General features: G+C 39.4%; 1 protein-coding gene across 3 annotated transcripts in view; it reads right to left on the bottom strand.

Annotated features, from left to right (window-relative positions):
* Nucleotides 1–15: 15 nt before the first annotated feature.
* ITGB6 (integrin subunit beta 6) overlaps nucleotides 16–27,880 on the bottom strand; it is a 37,259-nt gene continuing 9,394 nt past the window's right edge. Inside the window, exons 5-15 of one of the 3 annotated variants that reach the window (XM_035132376.3) lie at nucleotides 25,715–25,880; nucleotides 25,202–25,363; nucleotides 24,044–24,139; nucleotides 18,436–18,525; nucleotides 15,404–15,538; nucleotides 13,918–14,338; nucleotides 12,377–12,599; nucleotides 8,309–8,406; nucleotides 4,770–4,889; nucleotides 3,547–3,713; nucleotides 16–2,080 (exon numbers count right to left, since the gene is read on the bottom strand). In XM_035132376.3, coding sequence (XP_034988267.1) covers nucleotides 1,982–2,080; nucleotides 3,547–3,713; nucleotides 4,770–4,889; nucleotides 8,309–8,406; nucleotides 12,377–12,599; nucleotides 13,918–14,338; nucleotides 15,404–15,538; nucleotides 18,436–18,525; nucleotides 24,044–24,139; nucleotides 25,202–25,363; nucleotides 25,715–25,880 — 1,777 coding nt within the window. In that variant the 3' untranslated portion in view covers nucleotides 16–1,981. Of the gene's footprint in view, nucleotides 2,081–3,546; nucleotides 3,714–4,769; nucleotides 4,905–7,357; nucleotides 7,472–8,308; nucleotides 8,407–12,376; nucleotides 12,600–13,917; nucleotides 14,339–15,403; nucleotides 15,539–18,435; nucleotides 18,526–24,043; nucleotides 24,140–25,201; nucleotides 25,364–25,714; nucleotides 25,881–27,880 lie in introns of those variants that run through there. The other 2 variants (XM_088661164.1, XM_088661166.1) reach the window with 2 other exon arrangements.

The raw sequence follows: 27,880 nt of genomic DNA, 5'->3' as shown, positions 1-27,880 counted from the left end.
ACTGTAATTACAATGTCAGGTTTTACATTTTTTTATTTAATGCATGCCTTTCACACAATATTTACATATAAAAAAACCTCATAACAAAATGCCCAAGGGACTCCAATGAGTAAAATGTAGTATGTTTACTGGTAACGTTTTGGCCTCATTTAAGGTCCAGCCTTGGGTCAAAACTATTTCAGGAAACATAACTGTTCAGACATTTCCAGTGTCTTCACCAAGAACATTCATACTATGAATAACATAGTGAAAGTTTGCTTTTGGAGAAAAAAAATCAAATACCCCTTCATGGTAAAAAACAAAACAAAAAAACAAAACCCGCTTACAAGCCAGCTAAACCCTCCATCTTTTGTCTTACCTTCTAAAACGCAAGAGGCAAATAGTCTGCAAATAGACTTCTTTTTATTTTTTGTTTGTATAACTACCGTATACAGTGGTGCCTCAATTTACGAATTTAATCTGTTCTGAAGGCACCTTCGTAAATCGAAAAATTCATACAGTAAGTCGACAAACACCATTGGAAACGCGATTTCCCAAAAGAATGCATTGAAAACGGAAAAATCCGTAAGTCGAAGCAACCCTATCAAAAAATTCGTAAGTTGAAAAATCCCTATCTAAAACCACCACAATTTTTTTTTGGATGTCAAGACATCCGAAAAATTCGGTTGTCGAGTTGTTCGTAAGACGAGGTACTACTGTATTCCGGCGTATAAGACGACTGGGCATATAGGACGACCACCAACTTTTCCAGTTAAAATCTAGAGTTTGGGATATACTCGCTGTATAAGAAATTCGACCTGGCGTATAAGACGACCCCCGACTTTTGAGAAGATTTTCCTGGGTTAAAAAGTAGTCTTATACGCAGGAATATACAGTACATATACAAAACAACATTTTAAAGCAAATGTAAGTTCTATTTTGCGCAACAGGATTTACATCCTAGTAGCAGGGCAATCCTATACATATTTATATACAGTAAGTGAGGCTTCCTTCTGAGTCTCTACTCTATATATAGGATTGCACTGTAAGTCTATTTAAAATTGCAGTCTTAGTTGTGGGGAATTTTATTAGCCAAACACAGAAACCTTTCCTAAGTCTGATTACTTTTAGTACTGGAATCTTTCACCATGTCAGGGCTTTAACTACCACACCAGAGAAAGAAATTCAACAGGTTTTGAAAGCAGTAGTGTTAATATCTTGAGTTTATGTCATGTGGCTATTAACAGCATAGAAATCATGCCTCAAAAAAGTGGCAACTAACATCTTCCATGACTATTACTGCTTATGAGTAAAGCTACATTCTGTTTTGTCATTTGGACACAAATACAACGATTAATGAACATGCAGCATTTTATTGAGATGGCTTACATGTATTTTTTATAATGACCTGCTTTCTGAGGTGATTTGCAAAGGAATGCACATAGCTGCCACCTTTGTTGAGGTGAGTGGGGAAGTTCTCATATGCACAATTTCTGCCATCTCAGAACATAGTGCATCCTAAGAGAGGTTTGGTTTCAGGCAGTGACACTTGTTTACTCTTGACAGGTCTCTCCAGCGTCTGGCTATGTTGTTTCTGGCTGCTGAGAGTAGGTGGGTTTATAGTGTGCATGGGCATTATTATCTTGGTTTAGTAGGCCCAGTTCTTGGGTGACTTTGCTTATTTCCTGTAGGACTGTTGTCCAGAAAGGTTGGATTTTGGGACATTCCCACATGTGCCTGTGGCTGTGGAACCGCAACCTCTCCAGCATTTTGGTTACTTCACATCCAGTACTGAATTCTGACACAGAAAATGAGTTCTCATAGATCAAATTAAGCTATGACTATGGGTCTTCCAACCATGAAAAGCACATATTCTGTCATCCTGTCATCCTAAACTATTGTACCGCTACAGCATATTAATAATAAATTTTGAATAAATTTAGTAAATGTAACATTTTTTTCAAACTATTCCCCTCCCACTCCAAAAAAATCATTCAGGGTGCTAAAATATATCCGCAGCAGATCCAGGTTGTCTTTCCTTTTGCCGGTATGTTACATTTTTAAATGTTGTTGTTGAGCCTCTGTACAATGGGTTTATTCCCTAGAAAAGAGGGAGAAATTTGTATTCAATAAACTACTTCATATTTGATTCTGTGGCTTTTTAAAAACTGCATTTTTTAATCAAAATGGTTAATAAATAGATCTGTACTTAAATCTGATGTTAAATGAAAAATGCAAACAACTGAAGTAAAGTATTTTGTATATTTCCCAAGAAATAACTTAGGCCATTGAAGGGTCATGATGATCCTATTTATTTTCTATTTCTGCAGAAGTATGACAGAAACAAGTCAGTCTATTTTACATAGTTATTAGTATACTATATTAGTTGTCCTGTGTTAAAAATGCAATCTCTAACTAAATTTGTGCTTGTATATAATAAAGTAACTCCACTGAATGGGACTGTGGTGTCAAGCAATTCATTCCTCCTGCTCTTAATTGCTTGTTCATGGAGCATCAATGATAAAACAAATTACAAGCTCTTCCCATTAATGGAAATTTCATTTGATATTGCTATAAGCATTGTTCTTCCTGGTGGAAAAGACTTTTCACATGTCATACTTCACTATGTTCTATATGTGCATTGTTCCTTTTAACTCAGAAAGCCTATGTAGCCTCTAGCATCACAAGACATAGCCTCTCTTATAGATTGCAGGGCTTAGGTGGAGAAAAGTGCAGCATAGGTTGTTGGCTATCCAGTGTGATACTGGGCTTTAAAACTTAATTGTTACTTCAAAGCCAATTAGTAAGATGCACACACTGGAATTCCTTGCATGAGGAGGATGTCATTAATCAGGGATAGGGAACTTCCATCAGCCCCAGTCAGCATGGCCAATGGTCAGGGATGGTGAGAGTGCAACAACATCTGGAGGAGTGGAAGCAGAGGGATGGAACACAGATTCTCCATATGAAGCTGCTGGGATTTGGCGTGGGGCCTGAATCTTCTCAGCCATAATGCCACGGCCACTTGCCTTCAGCAGTTTGGCCAGGGAGAGCCTGCCCCTACACACTCAAGAAATGGGCAGGGAAGTTTGCCAGTAAGCCGCAATACAGAGCTAGAGAAGCTGTATGTGCTTCTCTCCCTCTCAGATATGGTGGTACACTTTCATTAGGAAGAAAACCTAGGGGGTGACATTTCATGGGGAGTCAGACATCTGCTGGGTTGAAAGCAGCACATGCCTTTGTTGCATGCTACCTTCTATATAGATGTTAATATGTTCTGCCTGGGCCAAATTGATCTTCAGATGTGAATATATTTACTCCTTACTTTAGACACTTTCAGGAAAGAATTATGATGTTTCCTTGCCTATTCTGAAATATCATTTTTATAGAGAATCCTTCTTACACATTTTAACAATTTTAATGCCACTATGTTCAGGTATGCCTTAGTGAGTCAGTGGAGTCACTGCAGAACATTCAGTTTTTCTTGAAACACAAAATCTACCCAAAACATGTGGCAGCTGCCATTTCACAACTGGATAAAGTAAAGAACTATGAAATTTTACATACTGTTTGCCATTTGGCCTTCGATCTCTCTGCTTCAAAATTAGCAACTTCTTTGCGGTCATGAAATGAAACAAACAGTTTCCATATGCAAAGCAAGACAACTCCAGTGAGGGAGATAGCAATAGAAAGACCCAACACAATCATTGTAATATTTGGAGGTTGTGGACAGGCTGTAAAAAGAAAGGAAAACTCACGTATATGGTTACAAATTAGGCTACACATTTGAAAGAGGCTCTGAGTGGTTTAGTTCTGTATGCTTTTCATGTAAAGATTGGCACCCTAACCCAGATCCCAGTGAAACAACAAGGGATGTTATGTATGCTGGCTGCCTCATTCACTTCATTTCATGAGGAAATTCTGCATGCATGAAGGAATGCACATGTGGAACTCCACCCATCATTCAAATGAATAGGACAAACTTTGGGAGCATCCACAGTAAATCAGGTGATACATAGCTGAAAACAAATTAGCATTGCCAGCCAGGCTGATTTCTTTTCCATATTGCTTCTTATCAATGGTTGTGTAAGAAGCAAATATCTTAGGTGCACTTTCTTAGCTCATTGAAGAATCGTATCTCTATAACTTAATTGGCTTTGAGACTGAAAACTGGACCTCCTCTTCAGCTCCCTGTACCCCTGAAAAGCTTCTCTGGTTGGGGGGGTCAGTGGATTCTCCTGAGCACTGCGGAAATTTTAGAGGCAGTTTTAGGGCATTGTGACTGGTGTGGTGACACTACTACAACGGAACATGAGAGGTGGGGTGCCCTGAATTTTTTTGCGTTGCACAAGGTGCCACTGAAATTTGAGAGCCCAAAGTCTTCTACTGGCAGAATGGAGCATTTCCAGGGAGTGTTACCCAAATTATGGTTGAGCTCCACTTGCACATGATGCAACTGTTTGATTTTGGCCAATTTGTTCTCTACTGCCCCCAACCTCAGCATAGGAATGTGTGTGTGTGTGTGTGTGTGTGTGTGTGTGTGTGTGTGTGTGTGGCATGTTATTCAAGAGTGCCCCTAGATGCTCTGAAGAAGATTTTCAGGCAAATAGTAGAAAGGATAGGAATGGAAAAAATGGTAAAAACGCCTTCTGAGAGTGTCCTCCTTGAAGTTCTCAGGATCCAATCCAAATTTCCAGACCATCTTTTAAGTGTGTGTGTGTGTGTGTGTGTGTGTGTGTGTGTGTTAGTAGTGTATGTAAGAAATTATTTACCAAATCCAAGTCGCCTACCTTTTTGATTTATGCTACGAATGGTTGTTTTTCCCTGTTCATCAGCTGCCATTTGAAATGTGATAGCACATTCATTTTCTCCAAGTAACAAACAAGGAACAAATTTATCTTCCATGATATCTGTGGGGGAAAACACTTTTTTTCAGGTCAAAAACCATTCATCATGCAGTAACCATGCAGATTAAAGGATTTATATCACAAGGCTGTTTTCAACAGGCACCAAGGAAGGAAGCTAAAATACTTAAAAGAATTTCACACAATACTTCTACCACTAAAAGGGTCCCTCCCCCTCTCGTTTTTGTTACACTTTGCACTTAGGTTTCAGTTGAGAAGGTCCAGGTGTTGTCAATCTGCATTGACCATCAAGAGCACCCACCAAGTCTGCTGTAATTTGAAATTCAGTGAATTGGAAATACTTCCAAGAGAGATGTCATAGCTATTTAGGGAATATAATAGCCCTGATTATAGTACAAAGTAAATAATATGTTCTCTTTGTTTTTTTGCTACTGGTAGTATGTCTAGACAGTGTTTCAATGCATAGCATGTTCACTTCTCAGAAAAAGAAAGGAAGGATACCGATCCTTTTCAAAGGAGCTGCCACATATTGCTTCCAGAATGTTGTTATAAAGATTAAGGTAAAGTGCATTTCAATAGTGATTAAATCAAAATATTATGAAAAAAAACTGAAGCTTTTGGATAATTCTAATGTTACTCACTGAAAAATAGATAAAAACGAATCTAAGATTAACCTAAGATTTTCCTATTTTTATTTGCCTCTGTGCATTTAATATAATTCTGCTAAAAATGTTTTCACCTAAATAGGAAAAAGTTTATGCCCATTCAAGAGCCTAGAAGGGATGGGTTTTGTGTGAAAAACTGTGACTGACCACGAAAAGGAAGACCAATGGAATCTGAATCAGTTCACTTTAATGTACCTACAGATGCTAACTGTCAAGTCTACAATCCACAAAATATTTTCAAATAACAGTAATAATGGTCATCATGGAAGTTTATCTGAAATTTATAGCCACACCATGAAAAGTACCATATTGGTTTAATTGGCAGAAACAGTTTGCTGAAAGATTCTGCTTGCCCTCCAAACAACCTTATTTATATATACCGGTACTTATTTGGTAGTAACTTCCATTGAACTTCAATGGGTTTGCTTTCGAGTAAAATGCATACAATTGCTGTGCCTATCTTGACAGTGGGGCAGAGGATAGAAGGAGGGAAGGACGAGGCAAAGATAACAAGGTGGGTATAATTGTAACTGAAAACACTACAAGTTTGAAAAAGCTGAATGCCCATGTATGACCATTCTCTGGGCCTAAATGAGGCCTAGGTCAGGGGTGCCCAAACTAAGGCCTGGGGGCCAGATGCGGCTCAATCACCTTCTCAATCTGGCCCGCAGACGGTCCGGGAATCAGCATATTTTTACATGAGTAGAATGTGTCCTTTTATTTAAATTGCATCTCTGGGTTATTTGTGCGGCCCGCCTGGTGTTTTTACATGAGTAGAATGTGTGCTTTTATTTAAAATGCATCTCTGGGTTATTTGTGGGGCATAAGAATTTGTTCATATTTTTCCCCCAAAATATAGTTCGGCCCCCCACAAGGTCTGAGGGACAGTGGACCGGCCCCCTACTGAAAAAGTTTGCCGCCCCCTGACCTAGATGAAGAGAGGCTTCCCACACCAGTGCAGAAAAATGGCAGGAGAATGCTTCTCCCCACAAGAGTCATGAGTTAGGTTGCGCATATGCACTTCCCTAATCATAGCACTGGAATAGCATGTTAGCTATTGGTCTTGCTGAAATTGTGGTGGATTCATGGAAAGTAAGCGGAGTTTGCTTTTCACTAAGACTGCATACTCAGCCCCAAAGAATCTTTGGAACTGTAGTATAAGGGTGCACACTTAAACTACAGTTCTCAGGATTCTTTAGGGGAAGCCATGTGCTTTCAATGTGCCTTCAATCTATGTAAAAAAAAATCCTCTGCACAAATCCCCACGTGCATATGGATCCTTTTACAGTGCTTTGCTTCCCTTCACCCAATTCTGCACTCCCAAGAAATATACTGTTGCATTAACACACACACACATATATATATGATGATGATGTACAGAATGTAAACATCAGTTGATTGTTTCTATCTGAAAAGCCTTTGGATTGTTCTTAGCAATTTCGTCAAGATGCTGATTTACTAAAAACACCTCGTTTGGGTGTTTGACCTAATTATTATATCTGTGAGGTCATGTCTGTGAAGTGTTTACAGCACCCCAGATTATCTTACTTGAACTCAAGAACTACAGTTTTGTCTGTTATTCATATTTGTTGTGGGTGGGAATAGAGTTGACAAATGACTTCATGTAATAGATAAAAGGAAGTAAGTCTCATTTTTTCCCTCCTTTTAGAGAAGCTGTACTTCTTGGTCAGCTATTTGACATCAGTTCTGCCACTGGGGTCAACAATGAGTCTGGGTTGTAAACTGAAAAGAGAAATTGCCTCTCTTCCTGCTTTAAGGAATTTAACAATTCCTATCAAAGTTTGAGAATGAAAAGTGAAATTTCTTTCAAATTCTCCTGTACCTTTAACAAATTTAGCAGATGAAATCATTGTGTGAGATAAAGAAGTCCCAGGATATTGTCTGTAGGCAGATGAGGTCACCACCTTCTACTGCTAAACAGTTCTGGATAAGGGGCAGTGCCTGTCTCAGAGCAAAATAAATTTTAAAAGCTTCATGGTTAATTTCCCTGCATCAAGTTGCAGTTAAATGACAGGCACAGGAGTACCAGCTAAAACATTGCCAGCCCTGAACCTGAAATTGTTGTAGCTCTTTTATGTTTGACTAGTGCTAGTGTTAGGGAGCTCATCTATTCTCAGGATTTCTTTATTTTGCAAACAAAGCCCATAAACACCTACTCTTTTCATCTTCCTTCACATTGGATCACATTGCTGTAAACTGAGATAATCAGTTCTGTTGTCAGCATAATGAATTTGTTGCATACATGTAGTTGCGTAAACATTTGACCTTGAACACCAGGATTTACTCTCTGCACACTAAATTAGTTATACATATAAGTCATATGCCTGATGTTTATATCCTATGTATAAGTCTAAAATATTATACTGTATGCTAAGATTTCTGACATGAATTCTTAGAGCAAGATGTAATAGAATAAAATAACCAAATACACATTAACAGTTAAAAACATACAGTCCAATCTATACTTTATATTGGATAAACTACCCCCACTTCCTGAAGGTAGACGTCAGATCAGGGATGAGCAACCTGAGGCCCTCCAGATGTTGTTGGACTATAACTCCCATCACCCCTGCCCACTGGCCATGCTGGCTAAGGCTGATGGAAGCTGAAGTCCCACAACATGTGGAGGGTCACTGAGATTCTTCATTTCTACAATAAAATAATAGAATGACTTGAAAAATACAAGCAGCAGCATATAATAAATACTACTGGGGAGAAATAAGCCTACAACCCACGGTGCCTAAGCAATACATTTAAATAAATAAATGTACTACATACCTTCTCCACTACTGACAGTCGCATCAACCAATTTACATTTCTCAGCACACTCTTCCTGAGACTGATCATTAGAAGCTAAATAGCATTCTACGCAGCTCCTGAGAAAAAAATGATTCAACAGCTCATCAATCTCTGTCAGTTACAAGGCACCAGGAACAAAAGGGAATACATATGTAGTGTTCATCTTCAAAAGTAACTTACAAAAGATCTACATGGGTCAATAAGTAGTACTTAGAAGTGTTATGTGTACTGCATTTAAAAACTTTGAAGAAATACCCTGCAGTTGTCTTTTCCTGCACTTCCCCCTTCCTTCTTCAAGCTCTCATTGGATATAAAACACAAGAGGGCAACATTATCCATGTACAGCAGCTTTCAAACTGTGTGTTGCGACACAGTGTGTAGGTGTGTCGTGCGAACACTCCCCACACTCCTCCCAGGGCTGGGAAAGGGTTAGCTTAACCTTTGGTTTGCTAGTAAAACTAAATTACTGTGTGGCAAAATGATGCAAAACTGAATCACTGTGTAATGAAATGATGCACATCTAAAAAGTGTGTCACCAGCATGAAGAGTCTGGGAAGCTCTGATGTACAGCATCAATGAAAACCTTGAGTAAACCTGAGGCTTGATTAGCAGTTCGAAAGCACGTCAAAATGCAAGTAGATAAATAGGAACCGCTACAGCGGGAAGGTAAACGGCGTTTCCATGTGCTGCTCTGGTTTGCCAGAAGCGGTTTTGTCATGCTGGCCACATGACCTGGAAGCTATACGCCGGCTCCCTCGGCCAATAATGCGAGATGAGCGTGCAACCGCAGAGTCGGTCACGACTGGACCTAATGGTCAAGGGTCCCTTTACCTTTACCTTTTATGTGCTCTCTACAGGGCTCTCTACAGGGCTTTCCTTAGGCTTAGTCCAGTGGCTGCAGCTAGATTGCCAACTAGAGTGATTGATTGCTGGCACATAACAGTTGTGTTACGGGATCTGCACTGGCCACTGTGAGGCCAGTTGTAGCTATTGCTCTATAAAGCCCACGGGCATACCCAGGCTGTCACCTGCCAAGGGCACAGACTCAGGGGTTGCAGAAATCACGCCTCTCTGCTCCAACCTGGAGTGACTAGGAGCCCACCTGCCCATCCACATGCTTCCTCGCTGCTCTTCCGCTGCTCTGGGTGGAAGGGTGAGGCATGCAGGCTCTTCTGGGCACTTCCACAGCAAGGCTCCAAGGGTGAAAGAAGTGGGAAGGGCACTAATACAGCTCCTTGCCAAGGGTGCAAGGGAGCCTAGGTATGCCTCTGATAAAGCCCTTAACAACTTGAGACCAGGGCACCCAAGAAATAAAGAGTTACTAAAAATGCCTTGGTTTTGATTATGTTTTTTTAAAATTTGCTTGTTTATACAGACTCTTGTGGTAGAGCAGAAATTTGCTCTAGAATGGGATATATAATTTCCAAAGTCGACTTGACATTTAGATAAAGGTTGCAGATGCAATGTATAATTTTAACTACTTAAACCTCATTAAAATCCAAGGGACTAAAGTGTGCCTGACTTTGGGTCTGGTATGGCCCAGGGCTTTAGCCTTTAGTCACAATCAAAACTGGGTTCCTAATAGGCCCTCCCCAAGTGTAGCATCGTGATAAAAGGGAAGAAAGAAAAAGAAACCCCGTTTCTTCTCTTAACAGAAGTCGCTGGCATATTAGTCACATTTCTTAAAAGGTACAAATGAAAACATTAGTTAAAATTAAATGTGTTTGTTGATTTAACTGATGGCTAGAAATGACGTAATTAAATTCATTGAAGAATTATGCACAAATAAAAAACATATCTGAATTGATCTAACACCCACACAAGTTAGTGGAAAGGTTGTTAATTATTCATCTGCAATTGAAACCAGGTCTGAGCTTCCAAGTTAAAGAACATAATGAATGACATTCATGAAATAAATTTATTTTCATACAACCTACCAGAAAAATGACTAATCTAACGCTAACTTGAACTGGAGTTCAAGGAGTGCAACTTCACCCTATGAGTAATTCTGCCAGCAAATACGTGTTTCGTACAGGTCACAATGACCACTCTGCTTGCAAAAGCCATTTTATAGGGCATTGCCTTGATGTTGCAATCCAAACCATGGCACAGCAACAGTACTGACTGATTTTTAACAATGTGATGTACATGCAATATGAGTAATTTACTTTTATTTGCTGTATAATTATCCTTACCATATACAGCTCCTTACTCTCAGGTAGGACTGATACACATATATGCAAATATTGCAGATTAGGTATATTTTCCAGTTCTGCAATCCAGAATTTTAAGTTAAGACATTTTAAGCAAAATCTGCATTTTTAATTTTTTTTAGTCTTACTGGCCTTTATTGATCATTCTGGGTCTGGCAATTACCCATAAGCACTCTCTTAGGAGCTTGTGTAGTGATTGACCGAGAGATTGAACTATGTATCAGATCTCACTCTTGCTATTAATTCACTCTTAGCTTCAGCACCCCATCAACAAATATGGGGGCAAGATTAGTGGCCAACGTTACAGGAATTCCTCAGGTTCCTACGCCAAAGGATAAATGGACATAAATCTGACATCAGGAACCATAAGACTGAAAAACCAGTAGGAGAACACTTCAATCTCCCAGGACATTCTATACAAGATCTCAAAGCAGCTGTTTTATTACAGAGAAATTTCAGGAACAGACTGGAAAGGGAAGTTGCTGAATTGGAAATCATTACCAAGCTTAAAACCATGGAAGCACCTGGGATGAATAGAGATATCGGATTCTTATCTCATTATGCATGATCAAGCTTTCTTTAGCACCTCAGCCCAGGACTAATTGCAGCCATCAGCAGCCATTAACACCCATCTACAGGTTTACCACTCCCATCAGCCCATCTCCCATTCCCACCCACCCCCACCACCCTCTGTATATATATAGGGTCTGACACTTCTGTTTCTAGTGTATCTGAAGAAGTGTGCATGCACACGAAAGCTCATACCAAAATATAAACTTAGTTGGTCTTTAAGGTGCTACTGAAGGAATTTTTTTATTTTGCTTCGACTCAGACCAACACGGCTACCTACCTGTAACTAGTCCTCAGGTTCCATTAACTTCCAGGGCAGACTATCCTAACATCCCTGTGGAAGAGAACGGTAACCAAAGGCCTAAAACTCACCAGAATGGTAACCAAAGGCCTAAAACTCACCAGAAAGGGATCACATAAAGAAATGGCATAGTGGCATAGTAAAATATACTATTCTTAGAAATCTTGAAATTATTAATAGTGAGGTTATGTAACCGTTTGACATGTTTTTAGATGTTCTAAAAATATGTTTTTATTTAATTTTATTTTAATAGTTGTTTCCCCCACTGGGCTCCTTTGGGAGGACTGGTGGGATAGAAATTAAATAATAATAACCAGTGAATTATTATTTTTTGTAAAAAGAGAGAAGTGCTGGTACTCTTTACCAGTGAATACCATCATAAAAAGCAGCAGCAGCAGCAACAACAACAACAAGAGGACATTGAAAATAAGAAAAATATATCAGGAAATAAAAGGTAAAGGTAAAGGACTCCTAGACAGTTAAGTCCAGTGAAAGGCAACTATGGGGTACGGCACTCATCTCGCTTCAGGCCAAGGGAGCTGGCATTTGTCCACAGAGAACTTTCCGGATCATGTGGTCAGCATGACTAAACCGCTTCTGGCGTGGCGGGACACCGTGACGGAAGCCAGAGTGCACCGAAACACCGTTTACCTTCCTGCCACAACGGTACCTATTTATCTACTTGCACTGGTGTGCTTTCGAACTGCTAGGTTGGCAGAAGCTGGGACAAAGCAATGGGAGCTCACCCCATTGTGCGGATTCAAACTGCCAACCTTCTGATCAGCAAGCCCAAGAGGCTTAGTGGTTTATACTACAGCACCACCCTTTATATCAGGAAATACAGTAAATACACCAGACACAGCAAGAATGGTGAACAAAACTCAGTACCCTTGAAATATTGCTATACTTTTGGACATGCAACAGAAACAGACATTTCCAGACATTTAAATGTGTATAATTTACCGTTTAGAAGTGCAAGGGTCAGCATAGGGTGAGTATTTTTCACACGTTGTTCCTGAAACCCCGGGATTTGTGCACACACATTTTCCACACATGCATTCACCTCTCCCACTGCAGATTGTGCCGTCAGCAGAAACACAGCTATTGGTGTCAGTGGTGCAGTTACAGTATTCACCCGTCCAACCACTGTGGCATCTACACTGACCACAGTCACAGTTGCCGTTGCCTAAGGAAAGTCATGGAGGTTAGTTCTTGTTTTGATTTCTGTTCTCCCCCAAGCCAAGGTCTCAAAGCCCAGAATAATTTGTCCAATCATTATGCCCCTCAAACAACTCTGTCATTAACAACCTTTCCCTCTTAATCCCCACAAACTGCCTCAAAAGGTTGATCGTGGAGTTTGGGGATGATGAATCCAAGAATTAATATAATTTGAAGAAATTCAGATACAGTAACTGCTACAGTATTGTAGCACTTTCATTGGAACCAGCTAAAATGGCAAAGTATTGAGCTAGATTTTTATGTTTGAGGGGTTGATGTTTCACAGACAAACTCCCTGACAACGCCAATCCTATGGTTGTTTATTCAGAAGTATGTCACATGGGGCTTACATCTTAGTACAGTGGAACCTCGGTTTATGAACACCTCGGTTTATGAATTTTCGGTTTATGAACGCCGCGGACCCATCTGGAATGGATTAATTCATTTTCCATTACTTTCAATGGGAAAGTTTTCTTCAGTTTATGAACGCTTCAGTTTATGAACAGACTTCCGGAACCAATTACACCCATGCTTCAGTTTATGAACGCTTCAGTTTAAGTACTCCGCGGACCCGTCTGGAACGGATTAATCCACTTTCCATTACTTTCAATGGGAAAGTTCGCTTCAGTTTATGAACGCTTACTCCGCGGACCGTCTGGAACGGATTAATTCACTTTCCATTACTTTCAATGGGAAAGTTCGCTTCAGTTTATGAACGCTTCAGTTTATGAACAGACTTCCGGAACCAATTGTGTTCATAAACTGAGGTACCACTGTAAATGTGTTTAGGTCATAGGGTTGCAATATTTTGAAGAGCAAAAAAGAGGATGCTATGATGACTCTCATTTAAAATACCCCTATTATAGTGAGGCTATAGAAGCTTTGATATACTGCTGAGGAGGGCAGGAGAAGAGAAGAGAAGAGAAGAGGAAAGCAAGTCTTCAACCACCAGTTATGTCTATGTATCACCCAGAAAGTATAGTCAGAGACATTTTGACAAATTTTTAAAAATCCACCCAGACAGAAATGTTAACCCTGAAAAAGAGGATGTGTCCTGGAAAAAGAGGACACATGGCAATCCTAGTTTAGGACTGCAGCAGTAGTCTGCAAGAGCCCCTTGAACCACCATGTTAAGAACAATCAATATGAATTTTTAAATGGATACTGTTTTAAACTTGAATACTGCTTATACTTGAATACTGTTTTTGAAATAGAGCATATATTCTTTTGCCAACTTCTATTTTATTATTTATAATTTTTTAAATGGCAGTTTGCAGTGGACTTACCTGCACATAGTAGTCCTCTAAATCTCCCACAAGAGAAACTGTCACATTCACAAAATGACCCATAAATATGTCCATATGCTGATGGGTGGCAAATGCACTGTCCACAAAAGCAGTCACCTCTTCCACTACAAGCGGTCTCCTCTGGAGAACTTTTGCAGGAACCTGTACTCAATGAGTCTTTTTCACCACATTCACAGCGAGGACCCATGTAGCCTGGGTTGCAGTTGCACACCCCACATTCAAAATAACCATGTCCGCCATTGCACTTGAAGCTGTTCATTTCAGCTTCCTTCTGACAATTACAGCTGCATTCTGACTGGATCTCAATTTCCAGAGCTTCATTCAAGCCCACCGGCTTTATTATGATGTTCTTTGGACTTTTCCCACAAGCAGATAGGCTTAAAGTCACATTGAAACTGACCTAGGAAAGGAGGAGGGGCACCTGTATTTAACCACTCATTGCTTCAGTGTACAAAAATGCAAAAGAACAAATATTAAAAATATAAGCTAACAAAATCTAAGTATTCAAGAAAGTAGTTCTATTAGTGCAAGGATTTCTGTTCACACAACAGAACTTCCCTTCCCTCTCCTTTCCCTATGTGTTCCCAAGCCCTACCTAAATCTGCTTTGGAGGGTTTTGGGGAATTCCAGAACGGATTTAGGAGAGAGAAGAGGAGAGTCCATCCCTCCCCCCCCAAATGCAGCTGATGGGAAGCAGAAGAAGAAAGAAATCCCTGACTAAAGATGTTTTACCATGTGATGCTATGTCTTTGGCTTGGGGAAAATTTATTGTTTTATTGCATTGTAATGTAGTTTCTTTGGTTTTATTGTTTGTTGTATTTGTTATTTTGTAAACTGCTTACAGACTGGTATATAAATTTAAATAACAACAACATTACAAACTTTGGCATGTCTGCTTTGAAGTAAGCCCCATACAACACAATCATAAGCACATTTTTGCAGGGAATAAGCAATTGTTTGGGGACTTACATCCGAGCAAACATGCATAAACATTGCACTGCACACAATGGAAAACACAAGAAGGAAGCATTCACTTTTATGCAATTTTATAATCAATTTAACATAGTATCCAGTAGGAGAACTCTTTTTTCTTTTCTTTTTTTAAAAAAGAAGAAAACTATAATTGGAGGCAAAGAAAAGAAAATTCTGTTACAGCATTAAGTCAATTCCAGCTCAGTCCAATGTCGGAATTCTCTGACATTGAGCTCCGAGGACTGTGCTAAACATTCTGCATGCAGGAACTTCACAGGGAACTGTGAATTGCAGCTCTGTGAGGGGAATAGGGGCTTCATAACAACTCTCAGCTGATATGAGTTGTAGCCCACAATATCTGGAAGGCACCAAGTTCGGGAAGGCTGATATACACACCTTGACTGTTCCTTACTAAATACTCCTGATTCATAGAATCAGGTTATAATCAGATTTACAATGAGAAACATGACTTATGAAATCAGAACCTACTTACCACCTCTCCCACTTGAATGTGAGAGCATTTCTTTTGGTGTGGAAAAGCAGTGCTGTTGTTACAAATGGCAGTGAAAGCTAGGTTTACTCCATCCGTGTCTCCCAACACCTCCAGCTCAATTTCTGACCGGAGTGCCTTAAGGACATAACGATTGGAACAATGTCATTTCATTTGGGAAACTAATATCTTGGGAGGCCCTTTTCCAAGTTGCCCTGCCAAGTGACGTTCAGTAGGTAGTTGTGGAAGAGAGGGTCTTCTCAGTATGTGGAATGCCTTCCACAGAGAGGGGCTCACCTGGAACTTCATTTGACATCATTTCAGTACCCACTGAATATCTTTTTTATTTTCCCAGGACTTTTAAAACCCATTTAAGTTTTTCACAAGCAGGATTTGAACTATGAGCAACAGAAGGGATTGAAGATTATAGTAGTTTTGTTAAGGTTTAAGAGATAGAAGACAGTGTGAAGCAGAGGGAGAGAAACAGACACACAATGAAAAAGGGGGTGGGAAGTAAAAAAAAAGTTTTTGTTATGTATTAACATTTATGTGTGAAATTTTGCAAACATTCAGAGTGGGCAAATGTAATTTATTTGGTGTTAGGGTGAGAAAAGACAATGGATGAACACTTGGTTGAATTTAAATTAATTATGCCTGAATGACCTTAGTGACCCTCAGGTGAAAGCCTTGAAGGTTTCTAAGATGCATGAGCAAGCATGCAGTAGGAAAATGTTGCTCAGCAAGTCTTGCAACATTTCATTTTACAGCTGAAATATGCAAAACCTTTGTTTGCAGTTTAACTTACTTCTCTTCAGTCTTTTTATATATTAACTGCTAAAGGGAGTCAACCGCTGGTAAAGGGGTCTCTGTGTGGTCTTATTTAATAACTTTGTGTTCCAGCACCAGTCGTTACTTCACACAGACTTTGACTGAAATGTCTGCTTTGAAGACACAAAACATTACTTCAGATTTTTTTTTTTTGCAGTTTTTAACCTCTCAAGGCACGTACTGACATGCTTGCTGGAGGCTGTGACTTATGTTGGAAGGGAATAGGAGAACGTTTTACAACAAATATTTTGACAGCTCTCTCATATGCTCACTTCCTCTGAAGAATTTAAAAGCCAACACATCTGTGAATAGTAATAACTTAGAGCTTTCCACTTTAAAATTGTGGCAGAAATCCAAGGACTCAAGAAACTTCAGCATGATTATCCTTCTGAGGGCAAATGACAATTATGATTCCGTTCCCCCCCTCTTAAGAGCACACTGAGGCGGAATGGTGAAATTATTCTTCTTGGGACACATACATTACTGAATTACATAGTACTGCTGGCGACATGGGGTGGCAGAATGGGGGCAGGGGAAAGAGCGCCAATATTTTTGTAGTAGGAATTACATTTGGCAGTGAAGTGAAATTAAATATATTATCCTGTTGTGATGGAAGCACCGCATCATCTGTTTACCACAGTCAGGCAATCAATAGCAAACACCCCATGGGTTCACACGGTATCGTCCTCCTTCCTTCTTATGGTACCATTCCCTTTTCCATTAACACTATGATTGGCATAGGAGCCAACTCCTAGGGACCGAGTTCCCTCTGGCCACCCCAAATTGTGTTTGTGTGCCACATCATGTGATCAATTATGTGGGCGGGGCTTACCTGCCCCCAACATTTAATTCGGGTTGGCATCCCTGGTGTTTGGTATTACATCAGCATTTTCACTAACCATAGTTTGCAAACCCACTTCTAACCACAGTTGCAAATTTTCTACTTTATTTTAGTTTTATAAAATAGATCTGGTATAGAAATAATTGTTTATATACCTTTGTGAACAGAATCCTATGTAAGTATTTTCTCACAGCAGAGTTGGTATGCCCTGATTATTCAAAGTAGTGATTCCTAAAGTCACATTTACATACTCTAGGCTTCTAAAAATTGTTACACTCTTCTGTCAGGGATGGAGAAAAGATAAAATTACTTGTTTCTTATCTTAATGGTGTTTTGGTTGGAGGTACACGGGTTAATTACTTGGTAGGAATTGAGTTTTAAGACTGTATTTTAGGGGAAGGGATGAAGCTCATAATTTGTATTAGGTCCAATTCCTGGCATCTGCAGGTAGGGTAGGGCTAGGAGAGACTCTTGCCTGAACCCTTCAAGAGCCACTGACAGTAAGTGTCTACAATACTTAGCTAGATGAAACAATGGTTTGACTTGGTATGAGGCGGATTCTTACATTCCTGTCACTCATATCGGTTGCCATGCACACCTCTACTTGTTTTGCTATACATCTATACATAATGGGTATTACAAAAAACACCCCAAGTACTTTCTGCTCCAAAGGAAAGTGATCTCATAAGTTGCCTGGAACTTTCCATTTCCCAGGAAAGTATGGAATATGAAATGAAATAAGATTATTCAAAGTTGCAAGCAGCTGAATAAAGAATAGTAAGCGAAAGCACATGTTTATAGATGGAGGTATAAACTGTGCTTTTAATCTAACCAAATAAGTCTGTCTGTTTGCAATATACATTTTTCCAGTTTTATCTTTCTCACTGGCTAAATGTGGGCAGAAACATAGGGAAAGCTACACCATTAAAAACACACCCTAAAAACACTATTACTGTGTTTTAATTACTTTATTGTACACTGCTTTGAGAGCATTGGGGGCATCAGTCAAATAGGAGCTTATATATTTGACAAATATTGTCAAAACCATAATTTACTGACTGCATTCTACTTCTTAAGAAGTCTTGGGTGGCGGTGGAGGGCATAATAATCACATAGCTAAAGCAAGGGAAACTGTTCATCAATAATATAATTCTTGCATTTTTCTATTACATCTTTTTAGATTCTGGAACTTTTCTCTGTGTGGTTTCTTTGTTTGACATCTGTGCATAACAAATGTTTCACACACACACACAAGAAAAGTGTGACCAAATTTTTATTTGCACCAAATCACTGTTTCTACAGGCATTCAGTACTACTACTGCCACCACTATTATTATTACTGATATACATTCATATATATTCATACCTTATATGCATCAATGATCAACTGGAGAACATTTCCAGAATCCATCTGGAGTTTTCCAACAGTAGCCCCAGGAATAAGATTAGCATAGTTCTGCAAAACACAATTATGACCACAAAATTATAATAAGGTAATCTATAATTGGTGAAAACAAACGTGTTTCTTGAATGCTTTTCATGAAACCCCTTTTGACTTCCCCTTTCCTCCCTCCTCCCCCCAGCTTCCTGTAAAACCCCAGAATCTGCTCCAAACCTTCTGGAGCAGATTGGTGTGAGTGCGTGTGTCTGCAGAAAACAGGATGGGGAGGAGAGGATGTTGTGTTGTCTGTAAGTGGGATATTGTCTTATATGTTTCAATAGGATTATCAATTTACAGGTTAAAGCAAAAGGCAAGTATAATGTTGGGTTCTCCATCCATGGGTTACCACCCTGCAGTATTTTCTCTCCACCCCACCACCCCACTGCCACTGTCCTTTTCTCCTTAGTTGGGTGCTGATGCTGGAGAAAGTGCTTGCGTTGCAAGGAAGTGAGACAAAGTAAGGAGAAGAGTATATTCTTAGAGTATATTAGCATTGCATTTCAGAAAAAAGACAGTTCATAGATTGTAAGTGAGAAATTGTGAAGTCAGACTCTGAAATAGTGCAGTCTTTTCCTGGCACATTGCCAAACTATAGCATTACATAACTCATTAGGGATCACTTTATTTCCATCAGTGCAATCTCACTGAATAGAAATCTATTACTGGAAGAAATAATATTGGAATATAGTCAAAGCTATTTAAGAAAATGGGACAAGTGGAAAAAGAATCATTTTGTAATAGGCCTGTTTTTAATATTTTTTAAATATTTTGTGTTGCTACATCCTGGTTCACCCATAACACAAAACCATGATTTGTTTAGCCAAAGTGTGGCTTGTTTGGATGTCCAAACTGACCCCAGCTGATTAAATGTGGCTTGCTTTATGGCAACTAATCACCATATGAATCATGTATTTTAAAGACAATATTTTGCTATTGTATCCAAACTCAATAATCTTGTTTAACCACAGTTTGGCCACCCCACCTTGGACACTTGCCAAATTACAGAGACATAAATAAGGCAGCAGCACTAAGAGCACAAACCAAGCTTTGGAGAAATACAGTCATACCTCGGAAGTTGAACGCCTTGCAAGTCAAACATTTTGGCTACTGAATGCTGTAAACCTGGAAGGGAGTGTTCCGGTTTGCGAACATTCTTTGGAACCCAAACATCTGACACAGCTTCCATGGCTTCCAATTGGATGCAGGAGCTTCCTGCGGGCAATCGGAAGCCGCGCCTTGGTTTCCAAATGTTTTTGAAGTTGAACGAATTTCCAGAATGGATTCCGTTCGACTTCTGAGGTATGACTGTAATGGCTTTTTTGCTTTTCTGTGAGACCACCTGTGATTAATAGAACAAACCACATTTTAAAGAAACCATGGCTTGGCCTTATGTTCAAACACAGTGTCCTAGTGTCCTAGGATCCTAGTGTCCAGGATCCAAAGAAATGCACAACTAATTTCATCTGCCTAGGAGATGGTAAATTTGTTTCTTTGAATAGGGACCCCACTGGTTGCATCTGGAAATTCACCTTTGAAATTGAGGGGAACTTCAAAAGCAGAGCATGATATATTAGACAGACCCAGGGTTTAAGGAGTAAAACACAAAGTGTCTTTTGGAACATGCATCCCCTTGGACATATCTAAAACTGCAATCTCAGCTCTAAATGAAATTATTTATGAATAAGCATACATAGGATCAGGCTGTATCTCTTTACATCTTGGCCAATATAGGTATATGTCGCTCCAGATAATTACCAGTCTCAGAATATACTGCTGGTATTTGTTATTTCTCTTTAAAACAGAGTACATATTGTTGCTGAATGACATTTTCAACTAAAACATAACAAAGAACGTAATGTCTAAAAGCAACTAAGTAACAGTAAGAGGATACAGTACAACTTGAATAACCAACCTACATAGAGCAGAAAGAAAGGGGGGGGGGTGCCATGCCACTCACACAACTGAAGCAATGAGCAGGTAAATAATTAAAGTGTGAGCAAGCACAGTGAATTCAGGAAGCTGTAATTACCAGTAGATTTTTAAACTAGCACACCCCAATACACAGTTGGAGAACAGTGAAACAGGATAACTGAATCTAAGCGTATACATAAATAGAGCTGATATGAACAAGTTTGTAACATGCCTGGAATGCAATGCTTTTGATTTAAATGACAGAACAGAACTTCCAGGATGAATTAATGATAGATTCAAGCCCTGCTATGTTGGATAAGTGGAAGTTGTAATAATTATATGTGGACTACTGCAGTGTGGGTTAGATGGGGCTGCTTTTGAGGGTGGTTCAGAAACTTCATTTCATTCAGAACATAGCTGCAAGATTGCTAATTGGACTTGTGGAGGGAAGGGGAATATGAGCATATTAACTGCTGTTTGCCAGCTCACTGGCTCACTGTGTTTCCAAATCAATTCAGGTTCAGGGTTTTGACCTTTAAGGCTATTCACGACTTGGGAACAGGGTACTTCTAGGATCACTTGTTTCCATATGGCACATATCCAGACCTTAAGATCTTTTTCTGAGGCTGCTTCTTCAGGTGAGCATAGCTGCCAATTTTCCCTTTTCTCATGAGGAAGCCTATTCAGCATAAGGGAATTTCCCTTAAAAAAAGGGATAACTTGGCAGCTATGGGTGAGGTGCTATTGGACAAAGGATCTTTTTAGTGGTGGCACCTTGGTTATGTAACATTCTCTCCAGAAAGGCTTGTCTAGTGCCTACGTTGATGCCATTTTAGCACTATAAAGATACTTCAATCTTTTTCTTTTTAAAAACTGTCCTAGACCTTTAAATCTGTTCCTACTTTAAATTAATTTTTCCTGGGCTGTGCATTTTAAAAATGATGTTCTTGGTGGTTTCATGGATTTAAATTTGCATTTCTGATGTGTTTTTACTATATAGCTATAAACCCCTCTGAGAACATGTTTATAGATTGCATATACATATTATAAAAATACTAATTTTATAATATCTACCTACTTATCTAAATATTGTGTATTTTAATGCAAACAAATGAAAAGGATTTCTGTTAACTGTAGCATAACACCACTCTCAGTCATTCCATAGAAAACAAAATCCTCTATTTGTGATGCCAGTTATTTCAAGCTGTTGGATCCAATCTTGGGGGCTTTTACTTGTATTCCAGTCTATTTCTATGGGAGATTTGTATGAGAAGGGGGCTGCAGCTTACACCAGCATTCCCTCTAAGGATGCCCTTCTTTATATGTATGGAAACCTTGTCTGTGTGCAATACTAATTGACTGACACTTGCTGGAAACTGAGCTTTTGGAGGTAGACATTCCTGTTTGTATTCATACATGGTGGTCCAAATCTGTTCACATAGATACATTGAGGGCTTCCATTGTGTATCGCCACATATGGAGTGACATCTAGGGTCAAACTGCACCTGCGATTGTGTCTAACTAAATAATGAGGCCCTTGTTCAGCAAGAAATCTTAATTCTAATGATACATGCATTGCAGAGTTCAATTTCTTACAGGGAAACCCTACTATTCATATATGGGTTGCTGGGACAGAGAATAGGCATGGGCATAGGGGCACTAGCAGTGGGCATGGGGTGCCAGGTGAGATCTGCTGGTGGAACAACCACCAAAGCCATTGCTATGCCATTTCACTGTGGGCAGGGGAGATTTTGGGGGCTGCTTTAATTACCCACTGGGATAGCTCAGTCAGTAGAGTATAGGACTCTCAGGGTCATGGGTTCGAGCCCCATACTGGGCAAAAAGATTCCTACATTGCAGATGACCCTTGTGGTCCCTTCAAACTCTACAGGCAGCCCTTGGACTGACATAAGAGTCCTACCATTTATGCAGGTGTGCTGGGGAAATTATGGTGCTTTGGATGCGGCATCTTTATGCCTCCCCACAACACATCCCATTTTCACCCACCCTACTAGTGGAGCTTTCCTTTAGTGTGTCTCCCCTCCTCAGTCATCAGATCATTCAGAATGCCTCTGCTCAGGTGATCTGCACAGGTTAACTGAGAAGAGGGCTGTGTGTGCACGCGTGTGTGCACACCCACCACTGGCACACACACACTCTCCCTCTCACACACACATAAAAATATCATTACTGTATATAAATAATATAAATGTATCTTCTTGTGGCAACATGAGGGTGGCAACATGAGAAGGGCCTTTTCTCTAGTGGCTCCCTGTTTGTGGAATGCTCTCCCCCAGGGAGGTTCGCCTGGTGCCTTCATTATATATTTTTAGGTGCCAGGCGACAACATTCCTCTTCAACCAGGCCTTTGGCTGATTAAATTTTACAGTCTTTAAAATGTGTTTGTGGGGGAGGGGATAAAATGAAATATGGTACATAGGAGGTTGCAGGGTTTTAGAATAACCAATCTTAGAAGATAGAGATATTAATATAAAGACGAAAGTAATAGATTAAGAGTTTAATTGTTTAGAATCACTAGATATGGTATTATGATAATATTTAAGCAAATCTAGAAGTATGTAAGATTAAGAATTTACTAAGCTAGATATGTAAAGAAGCGTAGCGGGAGGAGGGAGAGGAAGTCAACAGATTAGATTAGTAATAAGGATATCAAATATGAATTTTTGTTTTTGTAAAATTTTCTTCTTTTTGTGTGTTTTTGTATTCTTTTTTCTTTTTGTTGTATGTCATTTTTGTTTCTTCTTTTTATATTTCTCTTTTTTTATATATAAAAAACCTTAATAAATACGTTAATAAAAAATAAAAATAAAATGAAATATGGTACATAACCAGGCTATATTAAATCTGCAACAGGAGCTATAATGTCTTTGGTACAGGGCTATTAGTGGTGTGAGACAAGGGGAAGCCTTCTAAACAACACATGACAGTATTATGGAGCAGAAATGTGGTCTGGACTGTGTTGTTCGGAAACCATTCATTGCATAGGCTGAGCATTATATCCAAGGGAACACAGGACTTTCAGAACTGAAGAGAAAATATTGAGTGGATATGTTTTTAGATAAGGAGTCTCTGGCTTCCGTTCAGTCTCTGCAGTATTATTTCATCCTGAAACAAACTACCTCTCAATGACTGCAAAATTCCATTTTCCTTTGGAATGCTACATTTCTCACTATCTGAGTGGGCTACCACTCTTGTTATAAAAAGCATCACGTTTCAGAATCTCTTCATCAGTTTTATCCTTGTATCAGAGTTCTCAAGTGACTTCCTCTGTTCATTGGGAACATTATACCAAGTTTTATAATGTATGAACCCTTATTCTATTGTTATACTTTCTATGGCATTTTTGTTCCCCTCTTCTTAAAAACACTACCTCTATTTTTTGTGTCTTGTAGAGCATGCAGTTCTTCTGCTAAATAAGTCTTGGTTCCATATTTTTAGTGTTGAATTAGACTAAGTGCCTATGTGTGCTGAATCTATGCTACTATGAAAGAGATTAGGATCCTTAATTAGAGGATGTTGGAAGCTTTACAGTGCTTTTTGTACTGATGTGCCATCTTAACACACATGAAAAGGGGGATCAAGTAAGAAACATGTCTCTTACCTTATACAAAGGAACCTGTTCCTTTGTCACTGCAAAAATTAATAAAATGTTGTTTTGCACAATTTTGTCTATTAATTGTCCCAAACTTGGATATTCCTGAAGACAAACATAAAGAAAAATAAATCAAGCAAAAGTTAAACTTTAACTAAAAAACATGGCTTTGCTGTCTCTTGGTTTATCAAAAGAAGATGGTAACACAGAAGAGCCTAGAAACTGAGGCCTCTGTGTGCTCATCTCTGGATTAGTTGGAACTATGCATATCCTTCATACATGCCTCTGGTGAAAAGTACCATTTGTTATATTTTACAGTCCTGCACATGGCTCTTCAACACCAGGCCAACACATACTAATTTATCCAGTGATGTGTTGCCGAACTTCACCTGTTAAAAATGTCTTTGTGTTGAAGTCTTAATTAAAAACACTACAGAAACCATGCCTGTAATAAAACAAGTGACAACTCAAAACCCAAGCAGCACAACTTATTATACGAGTTGCTACAGAGCTGCCCTACTCAGGGCCGGCTCTAGGTAGAGTCCCGGTGGCGCGGGGCCGGTAGGCAGGGCGCCACACGGAAGCCATGCTGCACCCTGCGAGGGCGGAGGCGCTGGAGCGATCTCCGCCCTTCAGCGCCAGGGCGCGCGACCTGCTCGAGACTGCCCTGGCCCTACTGGGATTAATGCAGTATCATTTACCAAAGAAATCCAGGGCTCTGCGTATTTAAAACATGACTGATACACTGATGTGGAGAGAGATGGTTGCTTTCCACACTCCTGAAATGGAATATGGGTTCCATTGTATAGTCTGAAGTCAGGTGAGTCCACCACCTTCCTGAAGTGAAGTAGGACTGGGTCTGGTCAGTGTCTGGATGGGTGATCACATGCATGTTGCCTTAGATTCCACAACAGTAGAGGGGTGGGATAGCAATATAATTAGGTAGACAGACAGACAGGCAAATAAAATAAAACAATAAATGTTTTAGTTCTCAGATGGATTCCTGCCCTCCCCCCGGGCATTAAATGATCTAAGTATCTCTGACAGCGTTTTCAAATTCAGTTGGGAATGGCCCCAATGGTCCTTTCATTTGTTTTCTGTGAATGTGCACATTGCACATACAATTAATTTCCAGAAGAGTAAAGTGTAAAACTTGAAGCATATTACCAAAACAGTTGACATGGAATACTCATTATTATGATCCAAGTGGCATTTCCCATCATTTGGAATTACAATTCCTGCCAGTTTGCTATCCATCCCGAAATGGGAATCGGCATCACTCACAAAGACCAACAGATGTAATGAGTCGTTCCTCCACCCAATTTTTTCCTGCAATAAAAATGTAAACAGTTTATGGTAGCAGATAACATTGCTAATGTATGAGTACAGTACTTCTATATCATTGTCTTGCTTCAGTGATAAAAACCATAACTGTCCGTGCTCTAGTGACCTTCTCAGGCCTTACAGTCAGCACCAGAGGGCCTCTTGATGGTACCACCTGCTACCAGATGCTGCTGAGAGGACTTTCTTGGCATCTTGGATTCATCAGCATTTATAAAGTGGAAGTTAAGATTTCAGTCCAGCTCATGTTAGATAAACTTGGACTCTGTGGGAAGTAGTTTACTATGGCGAACACAGCAACAGAACTTACCTAAAGAGTTTTGATTTATATTTCCTTACCTTACACACAGCTGCCTGCATAATTGCGTCAAATCCTCCCTCTGGAGTATCTATATTAGCACTGATTTTCTGTTCTTTCACAATTTCATTGAACCTTTCGGCATCATTTGTCAATGACAGAATGTGCTTGTATCCAAATGTTGGAGAGCAGTCATGTGGGACACTTCTGCAGACACAGACACACAATTAATGCAGCAGATCACATGAAAATTCTTATTAATGAAACATACAGCATGGCACTTTACTATTTACAATGTTCTACTGTGCAACTTTATTTACCCACAAATGCTTATAGATTAGCATACACTCAGTAATAGCTTAAAGAAGACTTGTAGTCTTTGTAAATATGCTTTCGGCTTCTACACCCTAGCTATATGACAAATACGGATCTTTTAAATGTTCTTATGGTGTTTATTTGATCAGAAGTGAAATGTATAATGATCCCATAAAGCAGGGTGCTTCAGAGACTTCACAAGACTTGGCTGTTACAGAGTCTCAGTATTCTACAACTGCAGTGGGATTTAAATCCATCTGTTCCAGACCAACACATCAATTATCCATCAGGCCAAAACATTCCCCCTAGCCTTATAATTTGTAAAAGCTCTCATAATTCACAACTAATGCTATAAAAATGATCACTACCTCCAACCGAGGCAAAATATGCTCAGAAATGTTCAAGAATTAACATCCAAACCAGATTGTACCAAATCCAGGTAAGGACAGATTCCAAACAGCAGGGAGAAAGGGGTCAAAACTATTAAAGCAGTGAAACAAATCTACCAGGCTATGTTAAAAGCAGAAAATGTAGTTGGTATCAGTGGAATCACTTCTGGAGAGACAAGGGGTAAAAGTCTAACTCAAGAAGAAGGAGGCAACACATAGATGATGTGAGGCAACCAACACATTGCATCAAATTACTCAGATTCCCAACAAAAATGGAATTGGCTGCAGAAACTGCAGGCCTTCACTTATTCATCCCATGTCTGGAACGGAGATCAATCCAGTGAATATGATCGGTATTCACTGTTGTTACTATCAGTCTGTGAATAATACATATAAGATTATGTTTTTTCTTTGTTTTTTGCTCTGCACTAAAATGGATGGGGTGGAATAACATAATAGTTACATTTGGCCATATTCATTTAAGGCACTGCACAAGCAGAAGCCAATATAAAGATGATGATGATGAATATTTTATTAGATTTATATACCTCCCTTCATCATAAAATTTCAGGGTGGTTCACAGAATAAAATACAAGATAAAAACAAGCAAATAATTAAAAACAAAATAGTGAAACAATACCCACCCTTCCCATAAATGTGTCTACATTTACAAGGCTCTAGAATATTAATTAGCCCAAGGCCTAGTCGAAGAAGAATGTTTCCATCTGGCACCTAAAAATAGATACTAAGGGCACCAGGCGAACCTCTCTGGGGAGAGCATTCCACAAACAAACAAGGAGCCACAACAGAGAAGGCCTGTTCTGATGTTGCCACCCTCTGGACCTCATGTGGAGGAGACACCCCAAGAAGGGTCTCAGATGATGAATGCAGAGTCTGAGTCAGTTTATATGGGGAAGAGCTGGTCCTTGAGGTATTGCGGTCCTGATTCTTGTGAGTGTAACGGGACTTCTCCACACCTCTGCTCTTCCTATGAGCCCCCATGCCCTTCCCAAATCTGTTCTAGAGTTCAGAATAGTGTGCGGAGGGAGGAGAGAAAAGATAGTTCTATTAGGCTAGCAGAATTTTTTGTGCTGATGGAACAATCTCCTTAGTGGTATGTTGAACACAAACCATAATCAATTAAATAAATACCTAAGTTACAAAATTTTGCTACAGTGGACAGCAAGACAAATAACATGCTTTTTGGCAGAAGCTGATCTACAGGGTAATGGAAACAGTGCTGCATGTGATGAATACAGGGAGGAACACAAAATGGTACTTCCCTATATCCTAATCTGTCTGTCTGTCTAGTTTTATTTTTATTTTATTCTTTTAAGTGTCATATTTAACAAATAAAAAGATAGATTAGAAAATGGCTGAAAAAAATGCACACTGTCACTTCACATTGAGAACAAAATAGCCACCAGTTCTTCTCTCTAAAATGAAACAAACAGTATGATAAAAGTCCTCCAGATGCCCAAATAGGTATCCACATGAAATTGG

The sequence above is a fragment of the Zootoca vivipara genome, chromosome 1, assembly GCF_965207765.1.
Source record: "Zootoca vivipara chromosome 1, rZooViv2.hap1.1, whole genome shotgun sequence".
Lineage (NCBI taxonomy): Eukaryota > Metazoa > Chordata > Lepidosauria > Squamata > Lacertidae > Zootoca > Zootoca vivipara.
Note: the sequence above shows the minus strand (reverse complement) of the source record. Positions and strands in the feature narration are given on the sequence as shown.